This window comes from Ammospiza caudacuta, chromosome 6 (genome assembly GCF_027887145.1).
Source record: "Ammospiza caudacuta isolate bAmmCau1 chromosome 6, bAmmCau1.pri, whole genome shotgun sequence".
Lineage (NCBI taxonomy): Eukaryota > Metazoa > Chordata > Aves > Passeriformes > Passerellidae > Ammospiza > Ammospiza caudacuta.
Genome location: NC_080598.1, coordinates 18,618,631 through 18,645,060, shown reverse-complemented (window position 1 = coordinate 18,645,060; position 26,430 = coordinate 18,618,631). Strand labels below are relative to the sequence as shown.

General features: G+C 46.2%; 1 protein-coding gene across 1 annotated transcript in view; it reads left to right on the top strand.

Moving 5' to 3' along the window:
• The first annotated feature begins 828 nt into the window (after positions 1-828).
• SLC22A18 (solute carrier family 22 member 18) overlaps positions 829-26,430 on the top strand; it is a 58,780-nt gene continuing 33,178 nt past the window's right edge. The window contains exons 1-4 of the mRNA XM_058807402.1: positions 829-1,517; positions 2,879-2,976; positions 5,016-5,161; positions 6,081-6,213. Of these exons, the coding sequence (XP_058663385.1) occupies positions 1,362-1,517; positions 2,879-2,976; positions 5,016-5,161; positions 6,081-6,213 (533 nt within the window). The 5' untranslated portion in view covers positions 829-1,361. The remainder of the gene's footprint in view (positions 1,518-2,878; positions 2,977-5,015; positions 5,162-6,080; positions 6,214-26,430) is intronic.

The following is a 26,430-nucleotide window of genomic DNA, read 5'->3' as shown; positions in this document are numbered from 1 at the left end:
TGGTGACATGTTGAACAAAAAGGTGTGCCCAGAGATCTCACAGGTCACCCTCCCCAGGCTTGGCTGGAATCCTGGAGCTCTGACAGCCCCTCCAGAGCCAAGCCAGCAGACATCTGTGTGTGTCTCTGTGTTGATGTGCCTGTGTCTGCCTTCGTGGTGAGTCCAGACTCTGTTTCTGAGCTGAGGTGTTACTAAGTTAGAGGGACTGGGTGACATGGTCAAGCTGCAGCACAAGAAATTCACATTGGACAGTAGGAAAAATTTCTTTCCCACATACTTAGAGAAGGAGCAAATCTCTTTTCTTTGAGATTTTCAAAGCTTGCCTAGAGAAAGCCACAGCTGAACCAAAGTGTTCCAGCAGCAGGGTGGATGAGCTCTCCAGCTCTCTTCCTTCTAAAAGTCCTATAATTCTGCAAAGTCAGAGCATTGGAATCTCTGCCTTCTTTTTCTCTTCAAAAGAAAGATAATCCTCAATCAGACTTCCACGAATAAGAAAACAAACAAATAAACCCCCAAGCAAATAAGCAAGAAGACAAACAAATAAAAACCCTAAATAAACAAGCAAGCAAACAACAAAACCCCCAAAGGCCAGAGTCTTATTTATTTCATTTCCCAGTTGGCAGTCAGCCTCATGATTTGTGTGGATTTAATATTATTTTTTTTTTAATGTTTTTGACATTGGCTGGTAATCTGTAGTTTGATTGGAGTCACATGTGAACATTTGCTAGCTCAGAATTACTATAAATTTGCAGCACCTGGAAAGGAAGGAAAATGGCTTAGGAAAAGGTGATTAGAGAGGCTCTGACTGCATGCAAGAGTTGTCTTTGTTCCAGGATCTGTATAAACCTACTGGAATTGGAAATAGCTATTCTGCTGTAAGCTTCACTTGCAACCTCCAAAAATAAAAGCAAAGTGCCTTTCATGAAGAATTAAAAAATTAAAACAGGCATCTCTCCTACCACCCGAGGCAGTAAAAGTGAAGGAAGTGAAGCAGTTAAAAGAGTTGAAGAGCTTATCACATGCTCTTGTTTGGGGCAATGTTCACTTTCACTTCGCTGGGATACTCCAGCTGATTTTTGTTGTGATGGCGCTTGGGGCAGCGAGCCCACAAGGCTGAAGAACCAGATCTGTGGATTGATGCACGGTTACCTTTGATCCTGCCTAGCAGGCAAGCAAAGGGAAGAGGAAAGAAAGGAAGAAAGAAACATTAAATCCGTGGCATGCTGGCTCAGCACCTCTCACTGTAAGCTTTGAACTGTGCACACAGTTTGTGCCCCTTATCTGCGCTTCACATTCGCAGCTAGCGAGTGCCTCCATGTCATTTTCCACCCCGTCCTGCAGCAAGCCATTCTGTGAGCACCATGAATGCAAAAACCAGCTCTGCAGGTGAGGAAGAAGCCTCAGGAATGAGCAATGAGACCCTGGGAGAGGCCAAAAGGCGGCAAGTGATCCGTGTTGCCTACGTGATTGCAGCCCTAGACCTGACCTTTCTCTTCATGCAGTTTGGACTCATGCCTGTGAGTATGGGTTCTCTTGCTCCACAGCATTTCCTTCAGCGCAGGGCTCTGTGGTTTTCCAGCAAAGCCAGAGGATAGTTTTTAGCAGGAAAGAGGAAAAGTATCCTTGAAACTGAAAGGAATACTTGGTATTCTTACCAAAGAGGCAGGCTGTGTCTCTGTCCAGGGTACAGCTAGGCCATAAAAGCTGATTTATTACTTGGGCTGCAGTAGCACCCAGAGCCCTTTCCTGGGTGAAGCTGATGCAGTTTGTATCTTCTCTCATGGAGTGTGAGAGTGACCCATCCAGCAGCTATCAGGAAGCAGAGGTTTCAGATCAAAGGTGGGGTTTTCTGAGTGTGTAATTAACCAGCTCAGTGGGATTCATTGCTTCTCACTTACTGGACTTTTCTGTCTGATTTTATAGAATCAGTGAGGACTTCTGGTTGAAAAATACCCTTGAGGTCATTGAGTCCAATCAGAAACCTACCACTGCCAAGTCCACCACCAAACCACGTCCCTGAGTGCCACATCTACACATTTTTGAGATACCTTCAACAATGGTGATTCCACCATTTCCCTGGGCACTCTGTTCCAGTGCTTGACAAGCCTCTCAGGGCAGAAATATTTTGCAATATCCAATCTAAACCATCCCTGGCACAACTTGAGGTCATTTCCTCTTGTCCTATTGCTAGTTATTTGTGAACAGAGACTGACCCCAGCTGGCTACCAATCCCTTTCAGGCAGTTGGGGAGAGAGGTGAGGTCTCCCTGCACCTCCAGGCAAAACAAAAGCATGACACAACAAAAACATGAATCCGAAATAAGTGCCCATTGGCCCTTCAAGGTGTGCATCTGTGTTTTTTGCAAGCTCAGGCTGTGGGTGTACCATCTAGCAAAGGCAATATTTGCTCATGTTGTACTTTCATTGATTCTGGCTTGCTTGATTAAACAACAGCTCCAGAACTTTTCCATAGTTATCTCCCAGAGGGTGGATGGGCTGTTCCAGGTGCAGGGTCTGGAGGCAGGAAGGCATTTAAAATTTTCCTTATCCCCCTTAGCAGTTGCTGAATATGTTCAGCTGTGTGGAGCTGCAAAGGTAAATGGTGATACAAACGTGCCAGCTGGTGCAAAATTGATGGGTTTGATCACATGTCCCTGCCCTTCAGGGTGTGGGACAGAGACATTTGGTCTTTATTAAGCTGCCAGGGTCTGGCCAATGAACATTTCCTCTGTAGGGGTAGGGAACTGAAGGAAGTGGTTGTTTGGAGCTGTGATCCTTTCCACACAGATATTAAGATGTTTATTCATAAATACAGCCTGCTTCTTTTCAATTTATTTGTTTTTTGTGGGTTGTTTTTGTTTTTTTTTTTTCATTTTTAGTACTTGGCAAAGAGCCTAGGTTTGGATTCAGTGGGGTTTGGCTATCTCCAGACCATCTTTGGTGTCCTCCAGCTCGTGGGAGGTTACATTTTTGGAAGGTAAGTGAGAATGATTCTCATGACCCTTCACATAGCTGAAAAAGGCCAGGCATTTTTTATACTTTCATAAAAATAATTTCTTTCTGGTTTGTGGTCCTGTTGAAATGTTTGAGGATTTTATAATGAGCAAGGGGAAAATAAATGCTATTATTAGAAAATACTGCAGCATAGAAGCAGCCTTCATATTAACTTAGCTACATTTTAATGACACACATTTAAGTGTAACAATATCCTGGGAATGGGCTTAAACCACCAGAGTCCTCAGAGCCCAGGTCCTAACAGCTTAATTCTGAAAATGTTTTATAGCCAAGTGTAACCTTAGAAATGTTTTGTGACTGGGAAAGAAAAAACAAACAAATAAACAAACAAAAAAACCCCCAAAAACAAATCAAAACAAAAAAAAGAGGGTATTTATTGATGGTAAGTAAAGCTGTCAATTACAATAAGTGAAGGTGATGTCATTTCACCAGCTGAATTAATCTGCATCCATGTTGAATACAAATTTAGACTTGCATGGACCTTTAAGAACTTTTAAGAATCTTTTAAGAATATCTATAAACTCAAGCTATCAAAATAAGAAAAGAGTGGAAAATATTTGGGTTTTCTGCCTCTTTACCCCGTGAAACAGACTCTCCTGTTCCTAATGAAATGCAAATAGCCCTAAAAAATTGAGTGGTGGGAGAATACATTCCTAAAGACCAAGAAAAATAAAACCCTGAAAGATATGTGCATTCAGTGACAGAAACTAAAATAGGACAGAGAAAATCTAACTTCTCTTCTTGATCCTGCTACTGATCAGCAAATCAATAAACGGATAGGAGCTGCTGTGTGCTGCTTCAGTTTACCTGCAGGAAATTTACTTTCTGGCTGATGTAGACTGGGGGCTCTACAGGATCCTCTGGTACATGGAGTGTGGCACTTTGTGGATCTGATCTCAGCCCTTGGACACATTTTCAAATAAATAACAGCAACATTTGATTCTACAGCACTGCTTGGCAGAAAATGCATTTCTAAGAATGGAGATGGTGCAAAGGGCCCACTTTTAATGCTTTTCCTATTAACACACAAACCTAGAGTAGTATTTCTGTCCTGGATCTGGTGCCATCTGAAATCTGGTTCTCCTCCCTGCATGTCATTCGCTAATATCCAGAGTCACTGCTGAAGGGAAGGAAAATGGCAAAATCTGACTGGGACTAAGGGTGTCCTTTCCCAGATTGAAGCCAAAATTTGCAATGCAAGTTTGAGATAAAAAGGATTTTTCTAGACATAAGTCTGTTTTGATGTCAGTGTAGGGACAGATTAAGTAGAAAAGAGGAAGGGGGAAAGAGAGAATGTGTTTCTTAGCTCAGTTTTTCGTGTTCTTGCTTAATGCTCCTAAACAGACATGAAAAGATAAAGCACTGTGTTTACTTTTAAGCAAAAAAACAAAAAAATCCCCACTCCCCACATCAACAATGTAATGATTTGTGGTCTTCAGGTTACAAACAGCAAATGTAAACTGCCCTGGCTTACATGTAAACAGCAAATTTTTGACCTGTACCTCTCCCTCAACACAAAACATTTTAATTACTTAAGCTTAGCTCTGTTTGTATACCAATCCTGGCATTTTTAGGGGGTTGTTCCTCTTAGTGTAAACACAACTAATTGCTATGCAAGGTAATATTCATCTGCTAACTGTAATATGCAGCTTAAATAAAGGGAAGGAAGAAGGAATCGTAACAAGAAACTCTGTCTAAGGCTGTTTTATGGTCATCTTAGCCCCTGTTGCTCAGAACTCTCAGACTTTGTCCAACTTGAGCTTTTTGGAGTTGAATTACAGCAAAGACTTGGAGCTGGGTCAAAACCTGATCTGACTGGGGTTTTGCCTGTTTGTGTTTTGGGCCTTGGGGAGTTTTGTGGTTGTTGGTTAGTGTGTTTAGTTGTGGTGTTGTTTTTTCCCCTTAAATAGGAGCAAAACTGATTTACTGCTGAGAAGGATTTTATTTTTGTTTTTTAAACCTAAATAGAAAACTGACAACCTTGTGCCATTTCTGTACCAGGTTTGCAGATCGATTTGGTGCCCGAGCAGCTTTAATTCTCTCCTGTGCATCTGGAAGCTTCTTCTTCATGCTCATGTCCTTCTCCACCAACATCTCCCTCCTCTTCCTCTCCAGGCTGCCTGGAGTGTTCATGCATGGGATACCAGGTAAGGTCAGTCAGGGATGAGTAGCTTTCCAAATTGCTTTTCCTGCCTGATTCCCCCCAGTTCTGGCTTGTTTTAGGGGAAGCCAACAGGTCCAGCAGCATGAAGGAAGGCAGGAGGAGCATGGGATGGTCCTCAGGGGTGAAATGGTGGGAACATGAAGCAGCAGGTAGAAAGCAGTGCTTATTAGTCCGAGTTCCAGGCCCATCTTCCCATAGAATCTTGAGGGAATTGTTTGGCCTTGATCATCCAGGCCCAATGGGTGCAAGTCACTTACTGGCAGCAGTGTTACCCCAGACTTTTCAGCTGCCTTCTTGAAAATGGATATTTTACACAAAATCTTTTCCCTTTCTCCTAGTAAAATGAACATACTGGTAAAAATTAAACATTATTACAAATATACTTTCCATTACCCACCAAGCTGTTCTGTTTTGGCTGATATTTCCTATATTTTTCATGTGAAAGACATAAACTTCAGCTGCTAGAAGTCCATGTAACTCATGCAAGAGGAATCAGGTTGATAATGCTTCCTGTCACTTGTGAAGGGGTTTATTTGAGTGGTTTGAATGGTTCTGTTTCTCATGACTGCTGGGGCTGTTGTGTTCAAAACTGATGGACTATGGGGCTTCCAGAGGAGATTGACAGTGCTTATTTGGGGGCCCTCTTCCATGGAAAGTATGAAAATTAAAAGCTGGGGAAATTGCCTGTAACCAGAAACCAGCTCAGAAAAGTTTTAATTGGGAAAAAAAAAACCCAAACAAACAAAAAAAGCCCCAACCAACCAACAACAACAAAAAAAACCAACCAAACAAAAAAATTCAAACAAAACCCCAAAAAGCTCCTAATGGCTTAGCAATAAAACCATGGGAACTACTGGGGGATCTGCTCAGACCCTGTGGTTTGATTTTTTTTCCCCCTGTAGGTGCTCAGAAGGTTATTACAGATGTGACCACTCCTTCCCAACGTGCTGGTGCTCTGGGGAAGCTGGGCTTTTGCTTTGGAGTGGGCATCATTACTGGCTCTGTCGTGGGAGGTGTTCTCTCCACCAAATTCGGGTGAGTGATCCACTTGTTTGGTACTGATTTTGTTGCAATCACTGAGGGAGCTGCTAAGGGATATCCTGCTGCCCTAGAGCTTTTGATGCTGTCTTACTGCTGGTGGCAGTAGAGGACCATACCAGAACTCTACATTTTGCTTTCTGCGCTGCTACAAAGAATACTCCCACTGTTTTCAAGGAGATCTTGTTGAAAATCTCACCTTCTGCTTACTTAAGTACATTTTAAAACAAACTAGATTGAGAAGTGGATTTTGTCTTTCTGCTGATTGTCTTGTCTTTGGAGCTGAGTGTGCTGAAAGAGCATTTAAGGAATGATATTGTACAACTGAGAAGTGGAAATCGGGAGCCATGTGGAACTTGTGGAGAAAATGGTGAAAATGTTGTGTTTGGGGGATGCTCAGTATAGGGAAAGACTATGGGAATTCTCCGTATAGGGCAAGACTATGGGAAAGGAGAAGGCAAGCTTGGGACAGTGGGGGAAGAGAGTGAGGAGGTCTAACCCTCTCAGAGCAAGATGAAGCAGACACCTGACAATTCCATGTTGGCTCTCCACAGCCTGGCACACCATAGCAGGCTGCCACCTTCTCTTACATTCTGCAGAAGGAAATAAATGCTCAGAAGCTATGGTGTGGCAGAGAATTTTGCAGGCAATGAAATGCATGTGGCTGTAATCTCCTTGGAGGATTCCCCAGCATTGCTCTGGTGGGGGAAAAAAGTCCCTGGTGGACATTCAGGTTTTTGTTTTGCTCTGCTTGTCTTTACTATGGATGCTTGCCTCTGCAGACTCAGGTTAAAATAACTCTACAGCATAGGATAGAGGGTAAAAATCACTCCCATTCTTGTCCTAGTGCCATAAGCTATGCGAACTGTGTATGGCCATGCATCTCCTGGGTGTTTTGCACAGGGGATTGTGATGTGGAGTGTTGTGTGTTGCTCTCTGAATCCCACTGTGCGTTCAGGCACTGCAGAGATGCAATTTAGTGTGTGAAATCCTTTCACAGGTTGAGGAGAACGCTGTAACCTCAGGGAGCAGCCCTAAAACCTGTTGGCTGCTCTACCTTGGCAGTGTTGGCCAAGTGACACAAAACTGATCAGGAGGATTAGTTTTGTAGTTATGACATTGTTACATAAAAATAAAATTAGGGACATACATAATATTAACTGATCAGCATTTAAAGGTATTTATAGGTGTTGCTGGCGGAGTGCTGGTTTTAGTAAGTATTATTTTTAACCAAGTACAGTGATTGTAGACATTTATGTGTTAACTGAAAGTAAAGGTTACCTCAGTTCTCAGTTTTGGTTATATGCCCATATTTAAACATCGACATAGAAGCATCATTGCTATCTAGCAAAAATTCATGGGGTTTCACTTTCCAGTACGTGCATCAGTCACAGGTTTATAGAAAAGAGGCAGGGGAGGGACTCTCCTGTGTCATTTAATTATTCAGGGACATTGACTGGAAGGCAGCCTAGCTTTTGCATGTCAGGTGCTGTCAGACAACGGGAGGCTTCCACGCTCCTTGCTCACTTTGAAACCTTCTGGACCTTAAACTTTGTGTTTGCAGCACAACGCTGAGAAAAGTGAACCTTGTCCGTAATTACGGGAGAGTGAGAGCGCTGCCCGTGGAAAAGGAGCTAGCAGCCTTTCCCGAGCAGGGCTGGTTGGTTTCCCTCGCGTCCTGCGGAGGGCAGCTCCAGCCCGCTGCTCCTGCCCGGCACTCGGGGCTGCTCTGCGGTCCCATGGCAGGGCTGCGGACAGCAGCACCTGCTCCTCTCCCTGAGCATCTCTGCATCCTCCTGGAAGGACGACAGGAATTTCTGTTCACACGGGATGAGCTGTGTTGGCAGCATCCTGATGTGCACAGAGGCTGATAGGATGGGATAAATAGCAGCTTTAGGGTTCGGAAGCCGCTCTGGGGGTTTGGTACCAAGGTTTGCTGCAGCCAATCCCCAGTGTGCTTAGCTCCTCTGCCAGGTGTCAGTGCAGAGATTAGAGGAACAATCCACCGGGCTTTAGGTGTTTTGGTGCCGGTGGAGAGCAGGAATTCAGCCGAGAGCAGCTCTGTGCCACAGACAGCCCCGAGCATCGCCATCCCCTCCGGCTGTGCCCGCCGCAGGAAGGAGCGGATGCTGCCCTAGGGACATGCCCCAAGCTCCCTGGCCTTGCCGCTGTGCCCCACAGCCTGCTCATCCTCCCTCCCTCTTTCCCACGTGTACAGGAAGGCTCCAGCTGCACTTGGAGCTGCGTCATCACTTCTTTTTTTCTTTTTTTTTTTTTTCCCCAGAAGAATGACCCAATCACCTTCCATTGAAAAAGCATTTCTGCTGTGTCATGGAAGATCAATACTGGAGATTTCTGTCCACTCTGTGTTCTTTGCTTTCCCTCACCACAAAGCTGGCCAGCATTCCCCATGTGTTGTTGACAGCATTATTCATATGTTAGCAGTGCTTTGTATAAAAGAGAGGGAGTAGAAATCACTCTCAGTTTCTCAGCTGATGTCATTTTGGTATTATTCTTCTGTATTGTATTTACCATTGATGTATTTGACCTAAAGAACTGGTCTTTTATTGTTTTCTTTGTTGGAATAATATTTGTCAACTCTTATTTATTAAGGGAGCCCTGAGGAAGTTGAATGTCTTGTTCTGATTTGCATAGGATTTTTAGGATGTTAGTTCCTGACCTTTCCTAGTAAAGTGCAACTGCCAGCTCCAGCCCTTCCTCTTCTTCTCTTTGAAGTGCTACATTTCCCCCTGCCCTGTTTTCCAAAATCTTGCTGCTCAGGCAAATTTCACCACCTGAGGATGAAGTATAAGCCAATTTGTTAACACAAGCAGTTGTAACCATTTAACCATTTGGAAAGTGTTTTTCTGTTTGCATGTTTTTGCATGGATGGGTTTTTGGGGGGGGGGTCTTTTTTTTTTTAATTGCGTTTCTGGTAATTGATCGGTTGGGTCAGGACTGTGGATATAAAACACCTTCAGCTTGAAAATAACTCCTGTAGTTCAGCTGAGGCTACTCAGGTTCTTGGAGAATGCAAACTCCCTAGCAATTCATCCACCAAAGGGGACTAAGGAAAGGATTTCTGTTTGCACTCCTGCAAACAACTTCTGCAAAGCTGTTGTGGGGCACTGCAGGTGAGTGCATCCCTAAAGGAAGGTGATTTGGTGCTTGCAATAGACTTCTGTGCCAGCCCTCTGGGTGAAAGGTGGAAGTAGGCAGCTGGATTAGTTTTCAAAAGTGGAAAGATGAGTCTAGGTAGTTAATTACAGAGATTTCATCCTTTCTTCTGGGACTATGATTAATTACATCTGGCTGCTTTTTTCTTTCCTTCTAACAAGGCTGTAGAGAATCTCTGCTGCATCACCCAAGAATTGTTTGCTTTCTATGGACACGGAGAAGTTTCTTCATTTTAGTGACTCAGCTGTAGGCTTAAATCTCCTGGAGCAATTATTCTTTTGATTACAGCAGGCTTTGGGGATAGTTTGTTGGGATTTTTTTTCCCCCTGGCTCTGCTATTACCCTTCTTCCTCATCGGGAAAAGAAGGAGCTTGTTTGCCTGGAGTAGGGAATTGCTTTTTTTTTTTTTTTTCAAAAACCCATTTGAACAAAGTCCTCTGGCAGGGAATTTCTCATGGCTTCGTGGCAGAGTGGAAAAACTGTGGGTGTTGAAAGGACTGGAGGTTGGGAGCTGGGAAGGCGGGTGGGAGCACGGCAAAGGGTGAAAGGGTTGTGCTCGATTTCAGGACAAAGCAGGGCATTCTGCTTCTGGGAGCTGCTCCTGCTCCCTTCCAGCAAGAACTCTGATGTTTCTCTGCCTGGGATGATGCTGCCCAGCCAAGCAGCAAGGACTGGTGACGCTTGTACAGGCATTGCTTTGTCCTTTGTGTCAGGGCACTTGGGAGAAAGGGAGGCAAGTCATCCATAATCTGCAATGTGGTCTGTCACTGCTGGCTGAGCTCTGGCAGGAATGGGGACATAAGAGGAAATGGGCTGCTTGTCAAGGAGCTGATGGCTTGGGAAAGGTGCAAATGCCCTCAGCTGTGGCCTTCTCTGAAAAAACAAAACAGAATCTGAGGGTTTTTTCTTATCACTTACTCTGCATGGCAGCTGTTTTAATTTGGAAGACATGGCCCCAAAGTTTATCTGTAAATTCTGTGATAGAGGACCATGGATATTGTCCTTCAACAAGCTTGTTAGTTCAGAAGCCAGGTTTAGGGCACTTCTGTCCTCTATTCCCAGCACCAGAATTTTCTAGTTCTGATAACTTATTAAACCTGTTCTTGAACCTAAGAAATGCCTCAGTGCACTTTGGGTGGAATTCATCTAATCTTAGACATCTGCAGGGCAGACAGCTACACCTAAACTTGCAGGGCAGACAGCTACACCTAAACTTGCTGTTCAGACTCTGTGGTTGACAGAGAGGCACAGGTGGTTCTACAGCATCCTTTACCTTCTCATGAAGCAGTTCTGAAGCAGCTCAGGGAACTATCTGCTTCCTAAGCTTTTTCTTGCTTGACCCCCAAGTCCCAGGACACATTTCTGGCCATCAGCACACCATACCTGTGGCCAAGAACCTGTGGAGTTTGATGCTGGATTGTGAACTTACCAAAAGCCACCAGGATGCAGTTCTGAGTAGTTTTCTGTCTCTGCTGCATTCATACAACAGGTATGCACTGAGCTCTTCCCCAGCTCTTCCTTCCCACATCTAGGCCACCAATTTTTAAGTTTGGGTGCCCTGGCTTTCTGCCATGTACCCACTGGAAGATAGCACTGTCACTGCAAAGGTGCCCCTGTTCCCCCTTAGCCCATCCTCAGTGAACTTGGCTCTTCTGTGCTCTCCCTGGCCGGAGCTCCAGGGGAGGGAGGTGTGATGATGGAGCCAGAGCTCCTCCTTGGTCCTTCACCCGTAGGTGGGGCCCTTTCCCAAGGGAGGAAGAGTGGGGTTTAGGGCAGGAGCCGGCGGCCCGTGCCTTGTGGCTGCCCTCAGGGAGGGCTGGGCTTGGGTTGAGCTAATGGGGGGATGTTGGCAGCCCCTTCCTCAGCCTTATCAGGTGTGTGCTCTCCATTTTCCTCCAAAACCCTCGTTCCCACTCAGCCTTCTGCAGGGATTGTGTTGGGAGGGCAGTGAGTGAGGCTGTGCCAGCTCACAGGGGATGGACACCTGCCTCTTTTCCCCATAGCACCCTCCTACCTCCTGAGCATCTTTAGAGGTTTGCTGCTTCATTTTCCCAAAGTAACCATGGTGAAAATGCATTTTAGAAAAAAAAAAAAAACCAGAGCTTTCTCCTGTGACTGGTTTGTGCTGCTTACAGAGAGCTGAGGTTTATAGGCTGCTAGAGATTGACTTGCACCAGAGCCATGGGAAGAGGCACTCCTGGCAGGATTTGCCTGGTTTCCCTCCATGGGCTGACAGCAGTTATCCAAACAAACAGGCAGATAGAAAAAAAAAGGCAGAGGGATGTGGGTATCTCCAGGGGAGCTAAGGAAATTTCCCTGCTGCCTTTTCCAGCTTTCATCATGCCTGTGCACCGTGGGAGGCTGCCCTGCCTCGCACCCCATGCCTGGAGTCAGAGAGTGAGGGGGCGGCGGGCCAGCGAAACCCCGCTCCGTGTGCGCGGTCGCCAGATCGCAATCAACAGCGTGTGTGTGTTTGTGGAGTCAGCTCTGCTGAGCAATTATGGGTGTTTGAACACTGCTCCCCTCCCCTGATGCTTTGAAAGCCCTGGGTGCTGTGCAGTGCAGAGCCCTGCCTGGTCTGTTGTTAACTGCATCCCTTCTAGGCTGTGAGAAGTGGTGGCTGATTTTTCTTGTTAAACCTGGCTTAACAGCCCCAAGGAATAAGTAAAAAGTGGGGGCAAGAAACCCACAATGAAACCAAAATGGGTATTTTATGAAATGGCACAAGGTATTTTAGGTCTGGCCTTGCTAGCAGAAGTCGAGTTGGAGGGCTGGACATGACCCTCACAGCCCAGGTTGCACAATGAGGCAGTGTCTGCTCATGACTCACTAGAGCTTCATCTGCTCTTCTCACTCCTGGACTGTTTCATGACTGGGCAGCAAATCCAGCAGTATCACTGGGGATTGAAATCCAGGAAAATACTGTTTTCTTTGTTAACAGAAAATAGAAGGTATAGAATAGCTTGTGGTTAAGTCCCTGAACTGGGATTTGGGACTTGGCTCTGCTGTGATTTTCCCGTGATGTGTTATCCCGTCCCTCTGCACTGCTGTTTCCCATGCATAATACAGGGCAATGAGATAGTGTTTCCTTCCCTCATCCAATACATGTACATTATTGCTATTTAGATCACACAGCCTTTGGGATGCAGACTTTCTCTATCACAAGGTATGCTCATGCAAATATATCTACTACCTTGAGGGAATACATCCTGCTTTTCCTGGATGTATTCTCTTTTTCATCCCCTGGTGCCCTGGGCAGGCAGAGTCCTTGTAAGACAAATTACCATCCAATTTTGGGGGGCTTGTTTCTCTTTTTGTGGGTTTATTTGTTGTTTTTTTTTTTTTTTCTTTTTTTTTCTTTTTTCCCCCCTTTCTTTCTTAGTTGTTTGTAAAAAGTCAGTGCCAGGTTAGGGTTTTTTTTGTCTTGGAAGAGTCCCAGAGGCTGAGCCCAGCAAGACCTAGCAGAGGGACCTCCAGGGCAACGTGAGGTGGCCCTACCTTCCTCCCTTTGTGTTTGTGCATATTCAAGCGGCCAGCCCTCTCCTTTACTTCTCCTAATCCTGTTGATTCAAAGGGTCATGCTTATGTTTCATTCTGATCTGCTTCAGTGAACAAGCCCAGCTTTGTGGTGAGGCCAGGGCAGGAAGGATGTGGTGCTTGTGTGGGAAGGACTATCAGAAAAGGGAGGGAGGGAAGGTTGGGATGAACGGAAATGTGCGGATGTGGCATGTGAAGGGTGGGCTGGGAGGAGTTGAGACTCCTGGAGTTAGGGAGATGAGGAGTGAAGCTCTGCAGGAGACAGACTTAGACTTTAGATGTATTGTGTCACCTGGGGCAGTAAGATTAGGGCACCAAGGGGCCCTAGGGCTTCAAGGAAGGAGTGTTTCCAAAATAGACCTTCATTTGCCACAGGGGAAGAAGGGACAGCACACCCACTGCTGCTGCTTTCCTGCCTGAAATGTGCCTGCTGTAAAGGATGGGTGGAAAAGCAGCCCTTTTGTACGGCTTTGGTCTTGGCTTTAAAGCCATCCCCGGTGCTTTTCTTGCTGCTGGGTGGCTGGAGAGATGCAACACCCCATTGTCACAAGGCGCCAGTTCACTTGTGGGCCAGGCTGAAGGGCAGACTGCTTGAATGGGGTGTTTAGAATGAAATGGAACAGGAGTGACCTTCTCATGAACTACAGCAGCTTCCACAGTCCCACCCAGGGCTTTTGTTGGCTCTTGGTCTCCTTATGAAACCCCGCTCATGGCCACACCAGCAGAGCCAAAGGTGTGTCAAGCATCTGGGCAGTGGACATGGCCAGGGGGCAAAGGAGTTTCTGAATGGCCATCTCCAGGCTACCCCTGGCACTCACTCGTTTTGGCTTGTCTCTCTCACCTGACAAACCATGGGATAGTGCAGCCAAGTGAGAAGGTATTTCCAGCATCAGAAACTTCTTGGCGCTCCTCAGAGTCCTGTCAGTGAGCAGCTGCAGTGCGTGGAGCCACTGCAGGGAGCCCTGCCTGGGGATGGATGAAGAGAGCACCAAGGATTTATGGGTCAGGACTAAAGGAAGGACAGGACAAGTGACATTATAGTCTGGGTCTGCTGTAGGCCATCCAGTCAGGGTGACAGAGCAAATGGCATCCTCTATTCAGATAGGAGTGGTCTCATGTTCAGAAGCTCTGGTCCTGGGAGGGACAACAAAACTGGTCATAAGCAATGCAGGAGGGGAGAGAACTCCCTGCTCCAAGGCGTACAGGAGCCAGTGAGGAGGGGTGTTAGGCTGGACCTTGCTCTCAGCATAGTAAAGGATGATGGGGAAGGTGAAGCTCAGGCACTGCCTTGGCTGCAGTGACCATGGAATGGTGGAGCTGAGAACCTCAGTGCAGCAAGGAGGGTGCAGAGCAACCTGCCTGCCCTGGGCTTCAGGAGAATAGGCTTTGGCCACCTCAGGGATGTGCTTGGTGAAGTGCCATGGGATAAAGCCCTGGGGAGAAGAGGGGTCTGAGCAAACTGGTTGATATTCAGAGATCACCTCCTGCAAGCTTAGGAGACATGTATCCCAACAAAGCTGTCAGGCAGAAATGCATGGATGAACAAGCAGCTCCTAGAAAAACAGAGGATGTCTGAGGGAAGCCTTCTGAGGGTGGAAGCAAGGATAGTTAGCCTGGGAGGAACACAGAAAGATCATCTAGGTAGCCAGGGATCAGGTTAGGAAAACAAAAACCCGGAAAGGATTAAATCTGACCAATGACATAAAGAGCAACAAGAAAAGCTTCTATAGGCACATGGCTGATAACAGGATGATGGTGGAAAATGTGGACCATCTCCAGAAGGAAGTAGGAGACCTGGTTCCATGGGATATGGAGAAGGCTGAGGTATGGATGATGTTTTTGCCTCGGTCTTCACTGGCAAGTGCCCCAGCCACACTGCCCAGGTCAGAGCTGAGAAGCCAAAAGCAGGAGCTGGAAGAAAGAACCTTCTGCTCTAGAAGGCAAAGCTCAGCATGACCCAGCAATGTGCACTTGCAGCCCAAAAGGCCCACTGTGTCCTGGGCTGCATCAAGAGAAGTGTGGAGAGAGGTTGAGGGAGGGGATTCTGCTCCTCTACTCCACTCTCAAGAGCACCTGGAGAGCTGCATCCAGCTCTGGAGGCCCAAGCATAAGAAGGATGTCAACCTGTTGGGGGGGGCCACAAGGGCTGCAGCACCACTGCTATGAACACAGCTGAGAGATTTGGTGGTTTTCAGCCTGGAGGAGACTCTGGGGAGACCTTAAAGCACCTTCCACTACATAAAGGGGGTCTATAAGAAAGATGGAGGGGGAGTTTTCACTTGGGCATGTAGTGACAGGACAAGAGGTAATGACTTTAAATTCAAAGAGGGCCGGCTTAGGTTAGATGTTAGAAATAAACTCTTTACTGTGAGAAGGGTGAGACACTGGCACTGGCCTTGTGGGTGCTCCGTCCCCAGAGGTGTTCAAGGCCAGGGTGGATGGAGCTCTGAGCAGCCTGATGTAGTAGGATGTACCCCTGCCCATGGCAAGGGTTTGGAAATAGGTGATCTTTAAGGCCTCTTCCAGCCCAAGTCATTCTATCAAATGCTCTCTGTAGCATTCATATCACAAGCTCCTGACTGCTTGTGCTGAGCCCTGTGCTGTGCCAAGCAGTGCAGGAAATTACCATAAACACTGCTGGCAAACAAAGATGCTAATCCAAGAGGAGGGAAATGCTCATGGTGGGGTCTGAGGGGCGAGACACCATGGTGGCAGTCCATTAGTGCACTGTGTGTTGAGCTAGCAGTGTGTCTGTGCCATAGGACACACTGAAACACTCCCAGTTTGCCCAGTCAGCATCTGCAGGTGGCAAAATAACCTCTTGTGGTATCCCACTTGTATCCCACTTGGGGGGGATATGCAGCAGCAGATTTGGAAGAGTAGCATGTCTTGTTATTAGCTATTGCTTGGATGGCCTGAGAGAGACAAAAGCTTTATATGTTCATTGAAATTATTTGCTTTGCTTTATCATCATGTAAGGGGCTTGGCTCTGCTCTCCAGCTGCCCTCTTATGCAGAAGCAGTTGCCAGTGTTTCCAGAAATTACTGTGATTTTCTTCATCTCCTACTTGGCACTGACTAAAGTGGATTTTCAGCAGACAGGAATTCAGCACTTTTGGAAGTCTGATCCATTTAAGGTAGTTCAGGATCTGAAAACTGTGAGAGTTTTTGAGAATCAGAGGTTTCCTTGTTTAGCTGCTATTACAGCAACTGTTGCTTCGATTTTAATTTATTTTTCTTTGAGGAGAGGGGATTGCATGTCCAAGTCATTGTGGTCTATATGCAGTATTAACTTTCTGAGTCTCACTAAATGTTCCTTTATTCCATTATATTCTCAGCTAAAACTTTTGGTCTAATTACATCTTTACAAAACTTCACTGTGAATCCCTTTGAAATCTGCACCATTTTTATGGGATTTGGTTCAATTCTCTTTTACCCCAGGGTATGTGATCTGAGACATACTGAAGTCATTGTGTTTCCTTTGAGTTTGGTTTCAAATCAAGCTCCGGGTAAAGAAATTTGTAGAGGAAGGAAGGAAAGCCCCAGAAACCTAAAAGATTCCTGTAGGATATGCCTTTAAAAGACCCTGAATAATTAGAAATCCCCTAGGAAAAGCCATCTGGGGAGCATCTGAGCAATGCTTACAGGAGGCCAGAGTCTTAAATGCTGTTCTGAGACTTTTAAAAAAGGGGAGATGAAAGACAGTAATGGTTATTAAAGCTGAGGATGTTCATGCATCAGATGTTTAAACTTACTTCCTACAGAAGCTTGGAGAGGTTTTTTCTGATATAAAGCTGTATAACAGATTCTGTCTTGTGTGTGATGGGTTTTTCCCCCCTTCCCTTTCCAACTGTCCGGACACAGTTGGATATGAGACAGATGATAGATCAATTCTTCCGGCTAATGTTTTCCAGTGCAGTCCTCGTGGTTTCCCAGTCTTTCAGGAATTGCTTTTCATGACAGAAAGAGGCCTTCTTCTGAATCTAGTGATGTTTAGAAAATAAATTTTTAAAGCATTTGTTGAATGACTCCTTTTGGTAACCGGAGGCGGCTGTGGTTGGTGACACCAGGCTCACACCTCACCCTACACCCACGTGTGTTCTCATTGCATGTGATTACACGGTCTGGGATGTGTAATTGCCTGATTGTAATCTGTACACCCTAACAAAAGTTGCATCATTTTGATTTTGCCTGGGTACTGTGTGGCAAGCACTTTGCAGACAGAGACTCTTGGCCCTTGAAGGATTATATAATTTTCCCCCGTACTTTTGTATAAAGTCAGTTTAGTATTTTTTAATTTTTTTTTATTTCTTGGAGATGAAGGTTACAACAGCTACAAGAGTACATTCAAGGTGCAAAACTGCTCTGAATAGCAGTGGAGCTCAATTGTTTAATTTTTTTTCAGAACACAAACTCTTCCTTTAATATTGCAGCATCCAGTGTGAGCAAATGCTATTTGTTCTTCTCCAGCTATGCTGGTGAGTGGCTGGGTGCCCACTGGGAAAGCAATGCAGAGCCCTGTGCATTAGTCACTTACCTCAGCCTAACAGGACCCAAGGTCAGATGATGGAAAAAGGAGTGACAAATACCTACCAAGAATAATCCAGCTGAGAGATAAGGCCTCACCTCTCCCTGGAGGATGTGCAGGGAGCTCAGTGGTGGCACCCAGTGAGGGGGAAAGCGCAGGAATGCAAGTGGCACTCTCTGGCAGGGCAGTGAAGCCATCTGATGGCACACTCAGGCTCTCTCCTACTGGGAACTGGGATCTATTTCTGGGCTTTGGAAGAGAGCCATCCAAAAGTAAATGTTTAGTCAGCCTTGCAAGCTGTCTGAAATGCATGACGTGCCTGTGACAGGGTGATTTTATGGGGATCAGGCTGACCTTTTTTTGTCAAATGTGATTCTGCTAAAAAGAAAATCTGCAGACAAAAGAGTTGATAAGGTGTGGGAGAAGTTTGGTTGTCTGTTCTTGAAAACTGAGCTGCAGGGCAGAAAAGGGAGTCTGCTTCTTCTGCAAGCATTCATAAAGGGCATGGGGGGGCTTTCCCTGACATGCAGGTTGTACCCTTCAAAACAAGCCCTAAATCTAGGGATTTGGCACAAAATTGGGATATGCTGCCAATATTTGTCTCACAGGCATTGAGAGTAGAGGCACTGGGCTTTGAGTTAGGGCAGGCTTCTTGCTTTGCCAGGAGCTGTTCCTGTGAGGGCAGGGAGAAGGGAGTGCAGAGACAAGCTGGGCTTGGTCACAGCGCTGAGGATGCTGTGGCTGCTGGAGCAGATGGGGATGCCAGGGCACAAGAGCCAGCCCTTGAGGGGAGCATGGTGGGCCCACAGCAGGGCACTGGGTGCTGTGGGGTGAGAGGAACACAGGGCACCAGCAGCTGGGCACAATGACTTGGCCAAAACCAGGCTGAAAATAGAAAGCCAAATCTCCAGACTTTGGCTTTTGGAAACCTGTAGCTCCAACTGTGGGCTGGGTTTGGGGCTGGGTTTTACTTCATCTGGGAGAGGAGAGAATTACAAAATGTGGATCTGGGTTCAGGTTACCGTTCTGCTCCCCTGGGCTATTCCAGGTGTTCAAATATGAACTTTTGGCCCAGGCCCATCTCTAATTAGGCATATTCTTTAAAAGTATTTTCCTTTCTTGGCTCCTGTGCTCTTGGCTTGTCTCCACTGGCCCTCTTTGCTGTGCTAGAGCACGGTTTGCTGGGTATATTAATTGAACTGTTTACACACCTGGTTTCCTGCAAGAATAGACACCTAGCTCCTTCTTTTGAAAAGACAAGCCCAGAGGCTGTAAACAGGGATTGTGCTATGTCTGGAAAAGCTGAACTGCTGCTTATCTGCACTCCCCGGGGCTGTAGGAGCAGCAGCAGCTGTTGCAGACATGGGCCAGTTGAGCACAGAAACCAGCCTGCACACTCTTCCCACCAGTCCTGTCCTGCCGCCCAGCTCAGGTCCTCTTGCAGCTGGAGTGTCACCTTCTTTGCAGGGTTATTCCCTTTTGTTGTGGCAGTGACAGGAGAGGCCCCAGCTGGCATTTGGGTCAGCTCAGATGCAAATTTTGTCTTGTGTGTGAAAGCTGGAGTGTCATCCTGCAGTTATGTCCTGTGCAGGATGGCTGAGGGGACTCTTCCTCTCTTTTGATGGCTTTACTTTCCAAGGTTAGTTTCTGATGAAGTTCCCCAAAAGCAGTGGTGTGTTCATCACCCATTTTACTTTTCTAGTCATGGCCAGGGGACATCTTTCATAAAACATTGTGTGGCTCAAAGAATGGCTCTGGAAAACAAGGTTGGTAAGACTAGTGTGGTGCAGGGCAGGTGGAATCATCCCTCATGATCTCTTTGGATTTAAAAGGTATGAGCATAAACATGTGCCATTGCACAATTTTTCTTTCAAAGTATAAGAGGATTACCTTAAAATACGCTGATTTTTGTGGTTGTGCTCTCCACCCCTGAAGCCTGCAGCTGCTGTTTTAATGAGTGAGTTGAATTTTACTTTGCTGCTTCATCTCTTTGCTGAACATGACCTGCACTTCAGCTGGAAGGTACCAGCTGACCCCTGTGTAAGGCCATGAGCTGGGAAGGTTGGTGTGCTGTGCTGCTGGTGTGGCACAGGCCATGGAGTGTGGTGCTAATGAGCTGGCCCTTGGAATCTTTAACTCCCTGCACTACTCAAGGTTTCCAAATCTGATGAAGGCCTATGGAGGAGTCCCCCCAAGGCAGGCCCTGGGGAAGGGGCATGCAGATCAACGGGCTGGGAATAGGGAACAGGAAACAAGATGCACCTTAGGGCAAAATTTGATATCCAAATTCCATTCCAGCTAGGAATGGCAAGTGCTGCTGTTCCCAAAGCACTGGCCTGGACTGGTATTATTCCAGCAACCTCCAAAGCAGACACAAAGTCATCCACTGGCGAATGCAAGAAGGCATGATAGCAATTTTTGCTGCTTGTGCTGTGGGAGAACACCAGCAACTCTGCCCAGGAGCAGCACAGCTCCCCTAATCACCCAGCAAGCAGCGATTTTGTCGTTGAACTTTATGTTGGCGCTGATCCCTGCTTGGCTGCTGAGTGTTGGGTACAGGCCATGAGTGATACAAGCTGTAGGGGCTGGGAAATGTCAGCTCTGGAAAAGGGGCCTGAAAGGACAAAGGTGACAGGTACTTTTGTCCAGGCTTGTGTCAAAACCCCTCAGAGAGGAAGAGAAGGCTTATGCTATCGCCCTGCTCACCTTCCCTGCTGTGCAATCAGGCCCGTTTGCCAAAATCAGGAATTGGGGTTTTGCAGGAGCCCAGTGGCAACCTGCAGCCAGTGTGCCACGGCACAACCGCTCACGCTGCGCTTCCTGCTAATGCTATCAAATCAAGCAGGAAATTATTTTTGGAGCAGTGGAGCATGTTGAAACCCAGCAGAAGGCAGCTGTTTGCGTAACCAGAGTTGTGGGAGAGCTGCCTCCCTTGTTGCCAAGCACTCGACTTCCTATCCTGGTGAGAAACGGCTTCCCCGCTCCCGGCAGCGTGAGCGAATCCCCTCAGGCTTGGGAGGCTGGGCTTGGTCCAGCATCCATCCTTCCTGCAGCGCCTGCTTCACCGCTCTGAAAGCCCCCAGATGCTTTTTGGGGTGGGGGGTGTCTGAACTGGCTGATTCTTACTCCTTAGATCACTGCTCAGCCCTCTCCTTAAAAACAAGCTACCCCCAAAATGAAGGGTTTTCTCTGGAATTTCAAATGTGTTTCGGTTATCTCTCAGCAGAGGTCCATGTCTGGCAAACAGCCCATGCTGGAAAGGAAACAATAGCTCTGCCTCAGTCTGATCATCTGCACCATGTGTTTACACCCTGGCTCCATTTCCAGCACCAGTTTGGTGCCCTGGCAGCACACACAGTCCTTCACAAGGATGTGCCCTGGCACGTAGCTCCTCTGTCTGGCTGCACTTCAGCACCTCCTTTTCAGTGTAGCTCTTTCAGAAGCTCCCAAGTGTCTAACGGGGCTAGGGTTGTTGGTTTTTTTTCTTTTTTGTTTGGAGAGGGGGCTGAGGGCATGGTCTTGGCATGCTGCTTCTTTTTCACTCTCTAGCGATACCGTTTCTGCCTTTTCTTGCAAGCTGGTGTCCAGGCACTGACCTCAACTCCACCTGTATATTGATATTTCTCTTACCAAAACATGTCTCTCACCCTGGGCTCTACCTGCCTCTTATGCCCTCATACCAAAGCAGAAATAAATCCTTCAGCACTTTAGTGAAATGCTGTGCCCCGTAAAATGGCATTGCTAATGTGAGCTGTGGGATTGCGTTAGCCAGAAAGAATGAGATAAAGCCATGGCTGCAGAGATGGGGCTTAAATTCCTGCCCCCAAAATGTGATGCTGCTGTATAGAAGGGAAGGACCAAGTCAGTGCAGAGAGGTTTCGAAAGCCACCATGTGGGTATAAAGCCTTTTTGTTTGTGGAATTATTATGTCACCCCTCAGTCATGCAAATGTCGCCCCAGAAGAAAGACTTCTTCACATTGGTGCCCTGTTCTGGAGAAGTCCCTCCCTGATTATTCATGACTGCTGACTCCTTCAGCCATGTACCCCTTTCCTGAGGGCAGCAGGGTGGAAAGAAATTCCCTGACGTTGTGAAAGGCAGGAAAAAAATCCAGTGTACCCAAAATGACTCAGTCTGAAATATTTATGGCTTTTCAATAGGGTAATTAAAATCTCATGCAGCCCAGTTATGGTAAAAAAAAGGTGTCTGTCCTGTGCCAGGCTGTAGCTTGTAACAGTGACATGAATGTATGTCAGCAATGAGAGCTGGGATGACGGACAGGGTGATTTCCATACTCTATCAAAGTCTTGGTGTTAAGCAGATTAAAAAATAATTTTTAAAGCCACTGTTATTTCACTTAATCATAACATTTCAGCACAAGTGCTGGACAGCTTCTGTGTGGTTTGGTACTAGATGATGGAGCCTTTTGTTTCTGTCTGTTTCATTCATGTCTACATTTGCAGCTATCTAATGTTTTGCTATCTAGGGCTGTTTAGCGCATGATTTTAGTTGAAGATCCAATTATTTTCCCCTTGCCACTTAATTGGTCCCTGTGGCATCATTATTCCTTGTGCCTTTGGTTTTGCTTTGTTTGGTTTGTGAGGAACATAGCACTGAGTGGGAACACCCTTGGAGACCTCCCAGCTCCATCTTGAGTGTGCTTCCTGCCTTCTCTTTCAGCTCTCTCTCTTTTCTTTGTCCCCTCCATTGGCCTGAAGGGATGAAAGAAAAAGCTTTGAAAAATCTCCTGTTTGGTGGCTGCTTTATCTGGTCACTTTATCTGCTCCAAAGCCATCCTTGGTCTATAGTGCTTTAGCCCAAATTTCTTGGGACCTAAACTGAAGCATGTATGTATTAAGATATACCCCAAAAGGGAATTGCATTTCCTGACAATAAAATCCAGACAATGAAATGAAGTTAGCATGAGCCTTAGAGGCAATGAAAAGAGAGGAACAGCTGCAGAGTGTGAGGAGCAGTACATTAAAATGATCAATTTGAAACTCTAAGGCCAGTCCCGTTTCCTCAGATGAATACCATAGCTGTGTCTGAATGGTACCTCTATTTCTTTGCTGATATTTTACCAAAGTGTTGCTGTAGGGAAGGGTTTAATTTTACTTTGTCACCTTATCTCTGGGGACCACTTCAGTTCCGTTTCCATGACGTTCCTGAGAAGCGTAAGACTAGAAAGGGATTTATTGTGTCTTTGAACTGCCTTTTGCTCTGAGGAATGAGGATATAATTGTAACGTAGGAAGGACAAACTGAACATGTTCAGGCTTGTCCTGCCTGATCTTTCCCTGTTGCTTTTTTTTCCTTTGCCCCTTGCAGCTAGCACTCATGACTGGGACTTTCCAGCCGATAAAGTCTTGGCTGGCCTCAGGGCTAATTTGCTCCCGGCAAAACCAGCTCTCTGGCCAGCTGGATGTGCGGTTTCTTTTGATGCCAACAGGACCAGGGTTGGCCACTCTTTTTCTGCCACCAGAACATTCATCTCTCACTGTTCACATCTGTGGGATGAGTACAGAGGGAGTCTCAGGCAGATGGCTTTCATGTTCCTTCTGGGATAAATTTTTCCATGTGTTTGTTGATCTTTGAGTACTCTCTTCTCTATTGGTTATGTTTGGATTTTACAAGAAGTAAGTCTGGGGAAGAAATTAAAGGTATATATTAACCAGACTTAAAGCAACTCACAAAGAATATCCCCAGAGCCTTCAAATTCCATGGTGCTTTGCTTTTAGGACATCATCGTATTAGTGTAGTTGAAATACAGGGTTTGTTGGCTGTGTCTGTAAATACAATAAGTTGTGCTCAGTTTGTGTAACTTAATTTTAAAAAATAACCCTTGTCAGAGACGTCTACTAGACTTGATCTGAAGCAGGGATTAAAAGTAAATATGTAGGTACCAAACTCACCACCTCTTGTACTCAACTGCTGCTATCTGATAATTCACTGAAGAGTAGTGAATTTTGGGTCCTTTCCTACTGCTAATCCCTATCCCTGTGCTCTGGCTGGGCTCTTTGTACTGGATTTTGATGTCATGTTGATGGGGATTGGCAGCCATCACATCTGTGCTGCTGATGTTGGCCCTCTTAAACCATTTTCATTTTTACTGACTTTCATCTTTTCCATGATGCCTGCAGTTGATCTTTTCCAGCCCCTTTTCCATGACAGCCCCTGCTGCAGCCAGGATTGCAGCTTTTATTACTAATTCCTCAGGATCTTCATTGCTTGTTTTACTCTCACCCTGTGGTTTTTACTCAGTCCTTCCTCAGACAAGTTTCCACTGACTCAAATTCATGCTTAAATTGAGTCAGGGCTCTAGGATGTGTCCCCGGGGCGAAGGCTGTTCCTGGGGCACCTGGTTCTTGTGGAGCTGGGCCAGCTGACACCAGTGTGCAACATCAAGGCTCCTGGGGAGGAATTCTTGGAACAGTAATAGGGATGTCACACATTTTCAAAATCAACATGTGTGTGCATCTCTCGTAAGTGGTGTTGTAATGTGTAGGTGCTGCTGTTGTGTTGTCAAGGGTGCAGCGAGACACAGTAAACTGTGGGTTCCCATTGCATCACTGTTGTGGCTGGGGCAGAAATGGCTCTTGGGGGATCCAGGGAAAAGAAAGAGGAGAGGAAAACTGTGGTGCTCTGGTCTGAGCACTAAACTTGCATGTGAGACACCTGATTTTTAAGGCTTTTTATTTCTACCATGGTCTTTATGGGGTCTTATTAGGGCATTCAGGTTTTCTGTGAGTACATCCAGGCTGTTTGCACCACACTACCCACAGGGATATTATGAAGATAAATTGTTAGATTTAAAGTGTGGGGGTTTTCAGCTGCCATTGCATTGGCTCTGCTTCTGTAGGTAAGAAAGGAAAACTTTATAACAAGTCTCTTACAAGGACTGATGCAGACCCAGGTCTGGGGATTGTGTGCTTTGGACACCCCAGTATTTCCCTGGTGCTGTACAGATGTACGTCCAACAGGCTTGGCAGCACTCTGAAGTCTTTACTTCCATGGTTTTGCCCTGCTGAAAGTAGAATTGATATGAAATGAAAATGTAATTTTTTCCCCTGTGCACTGAAAAGAAAAAAGCCAATAATCTCAAGGTAAATAATTTCCTAATCAATAAGTTTATCTGTTTAAGTGGACCTCTTTGGTGTACTGAAAGCAGCCAGCTTCTGCAAGGCTCCAGGATACCACAAACACCAGTCTGAAATCATCAGCGCTCCTGGCCACTAAATAACATGGCCCCTTACTGCCTTCATAGCACCTGAAATACAGGTGTTTCCTAGGATGTCCTGCCAAAGAAGTGTGTGGCCTCTGGCTCTGGCACCACCAGATGGCTTGAGATGTAAATATTGCAGCCACAGCAAGCCCCAAGCGTGCAGCGGGCGGGCGCTTCACCCCGCACAGCCACAGCCATGGAGCACCAGAGGTTCCCAAACTCCTCTGCAGACAGCTGGCAGCTCACACCTCCCTCACCCCTCCTGGTTTCCAACTAAATTGCTAATTTGCAATTAAATGCAACTAAAAATATGGTAAACACTCTGCTCCCAGTTTTCCACACAAGTCTGTCAGGTAGCTTGCTGCTGCTGCCATTGGGCGGTGAGCGGAGCGGGCTGTGCCGTGAGCGGGTGGCTGGGTGGAGAGCTGCCCGTGAGGCTGCCTAATATGTGGTTCCCACTGAGTGCTCCCACAAATACCAGTTCAGCATAATGCAGCTGATGCTAACTGGCATCCCTGTGGGTGGTCTCTGTAGTGGGGCCAAGATGAAACGTGGTGTGAAGAAAGAGCCGAGCTCTTTCTCTCCCTAAGGGGAGTTGCTCTCACTGAGAGCGAAGGTGTGGGAGGCAGAGCTCGGGATGCAATGCTGCAGCAGCTCTGCAGTTAAAGGATGTTCTTGTTCAGGACTTTGGCAATGCTGGAATCCACCAAAATACCCAGGATTAATAGAAGACCTGGCAATTACGTTTGATTGGTATGAAATGCATTCAGTTTGCTTTCATTTATTGCTCCAGAATGTGCAAGCAACTTTAATGTTGAATGTGCTTTTTAACCCAAATAATTTCCTACTATGCTAAACAAAGTAGTTGAGAATACCTCCCTCAGTGAGAAGTTTCTTCGCCATTCTTTGGCTAGGGTTTCTCCTACCAACTGTGCAGAGGAGAAAGCTGCTCCAATTTGCAAATGCGAAACCCAGAGCAACCTCCTTTCTGAATATATTTAACATGCAGAAACCATTGTCATTATGGATGAGGGAAACAAAGTACTTAATTGAAGGAGTTCAGTAAACAGAGCAGCAGTGAGACCACTCCTGGTTAGAGCATAGGAAGCCTGCCCAAACAAGCAAACTGTGTGCCTTCAGTTAATGGTTTCGCCCATTATTGAAATGGAGTGACTCACTCATCTCATGCAGATGCCTCCTTTTGGGGTCAAACTCTTCATGAAATCAATTCAGCTGCCCCACAGCCCTCAGGCTCTGTCTTTGCCTGAGAAAGGATTGGTTTCAAGGGCCTGTTGTGCAACCAGAGAGGTTGCAGTGGGATGCTGGAAAGTCTCCCACCTGACCCTTGAAATGCCTTATTTGTGACTTTTGGGTATTAGTGTTTCAACACTGCTTCCCATACAAAATTAGTCCTAACATGTCCTATTTCATTAAAAGGTCTTACTAGACAAAAGGTGCTGGAGCCCTTGATGAAGCATGGCAAGGTTTTTCACACCTTGAGGAGGGAAGTGTTGGCTGCCACTGCTTGTTCCAAGGCAAGATCAGTCTGTGCCATACCTCTGGTAGGATGCTGCATTTACAGTTACTTACCTCAAGGTAAAGAATTAACTTGTTTTGCCAGGGATTACGTAGCTTTAAAATGTCATTCACGTGAGCACAGTCCTGTTAAGAGATGAATTTTAAGTGTCAGACTTGGCTAGCCGACGACTTCTCTATTTATTTACCTCAAAGCCTGTGGGTGTGGGGTGTGGAG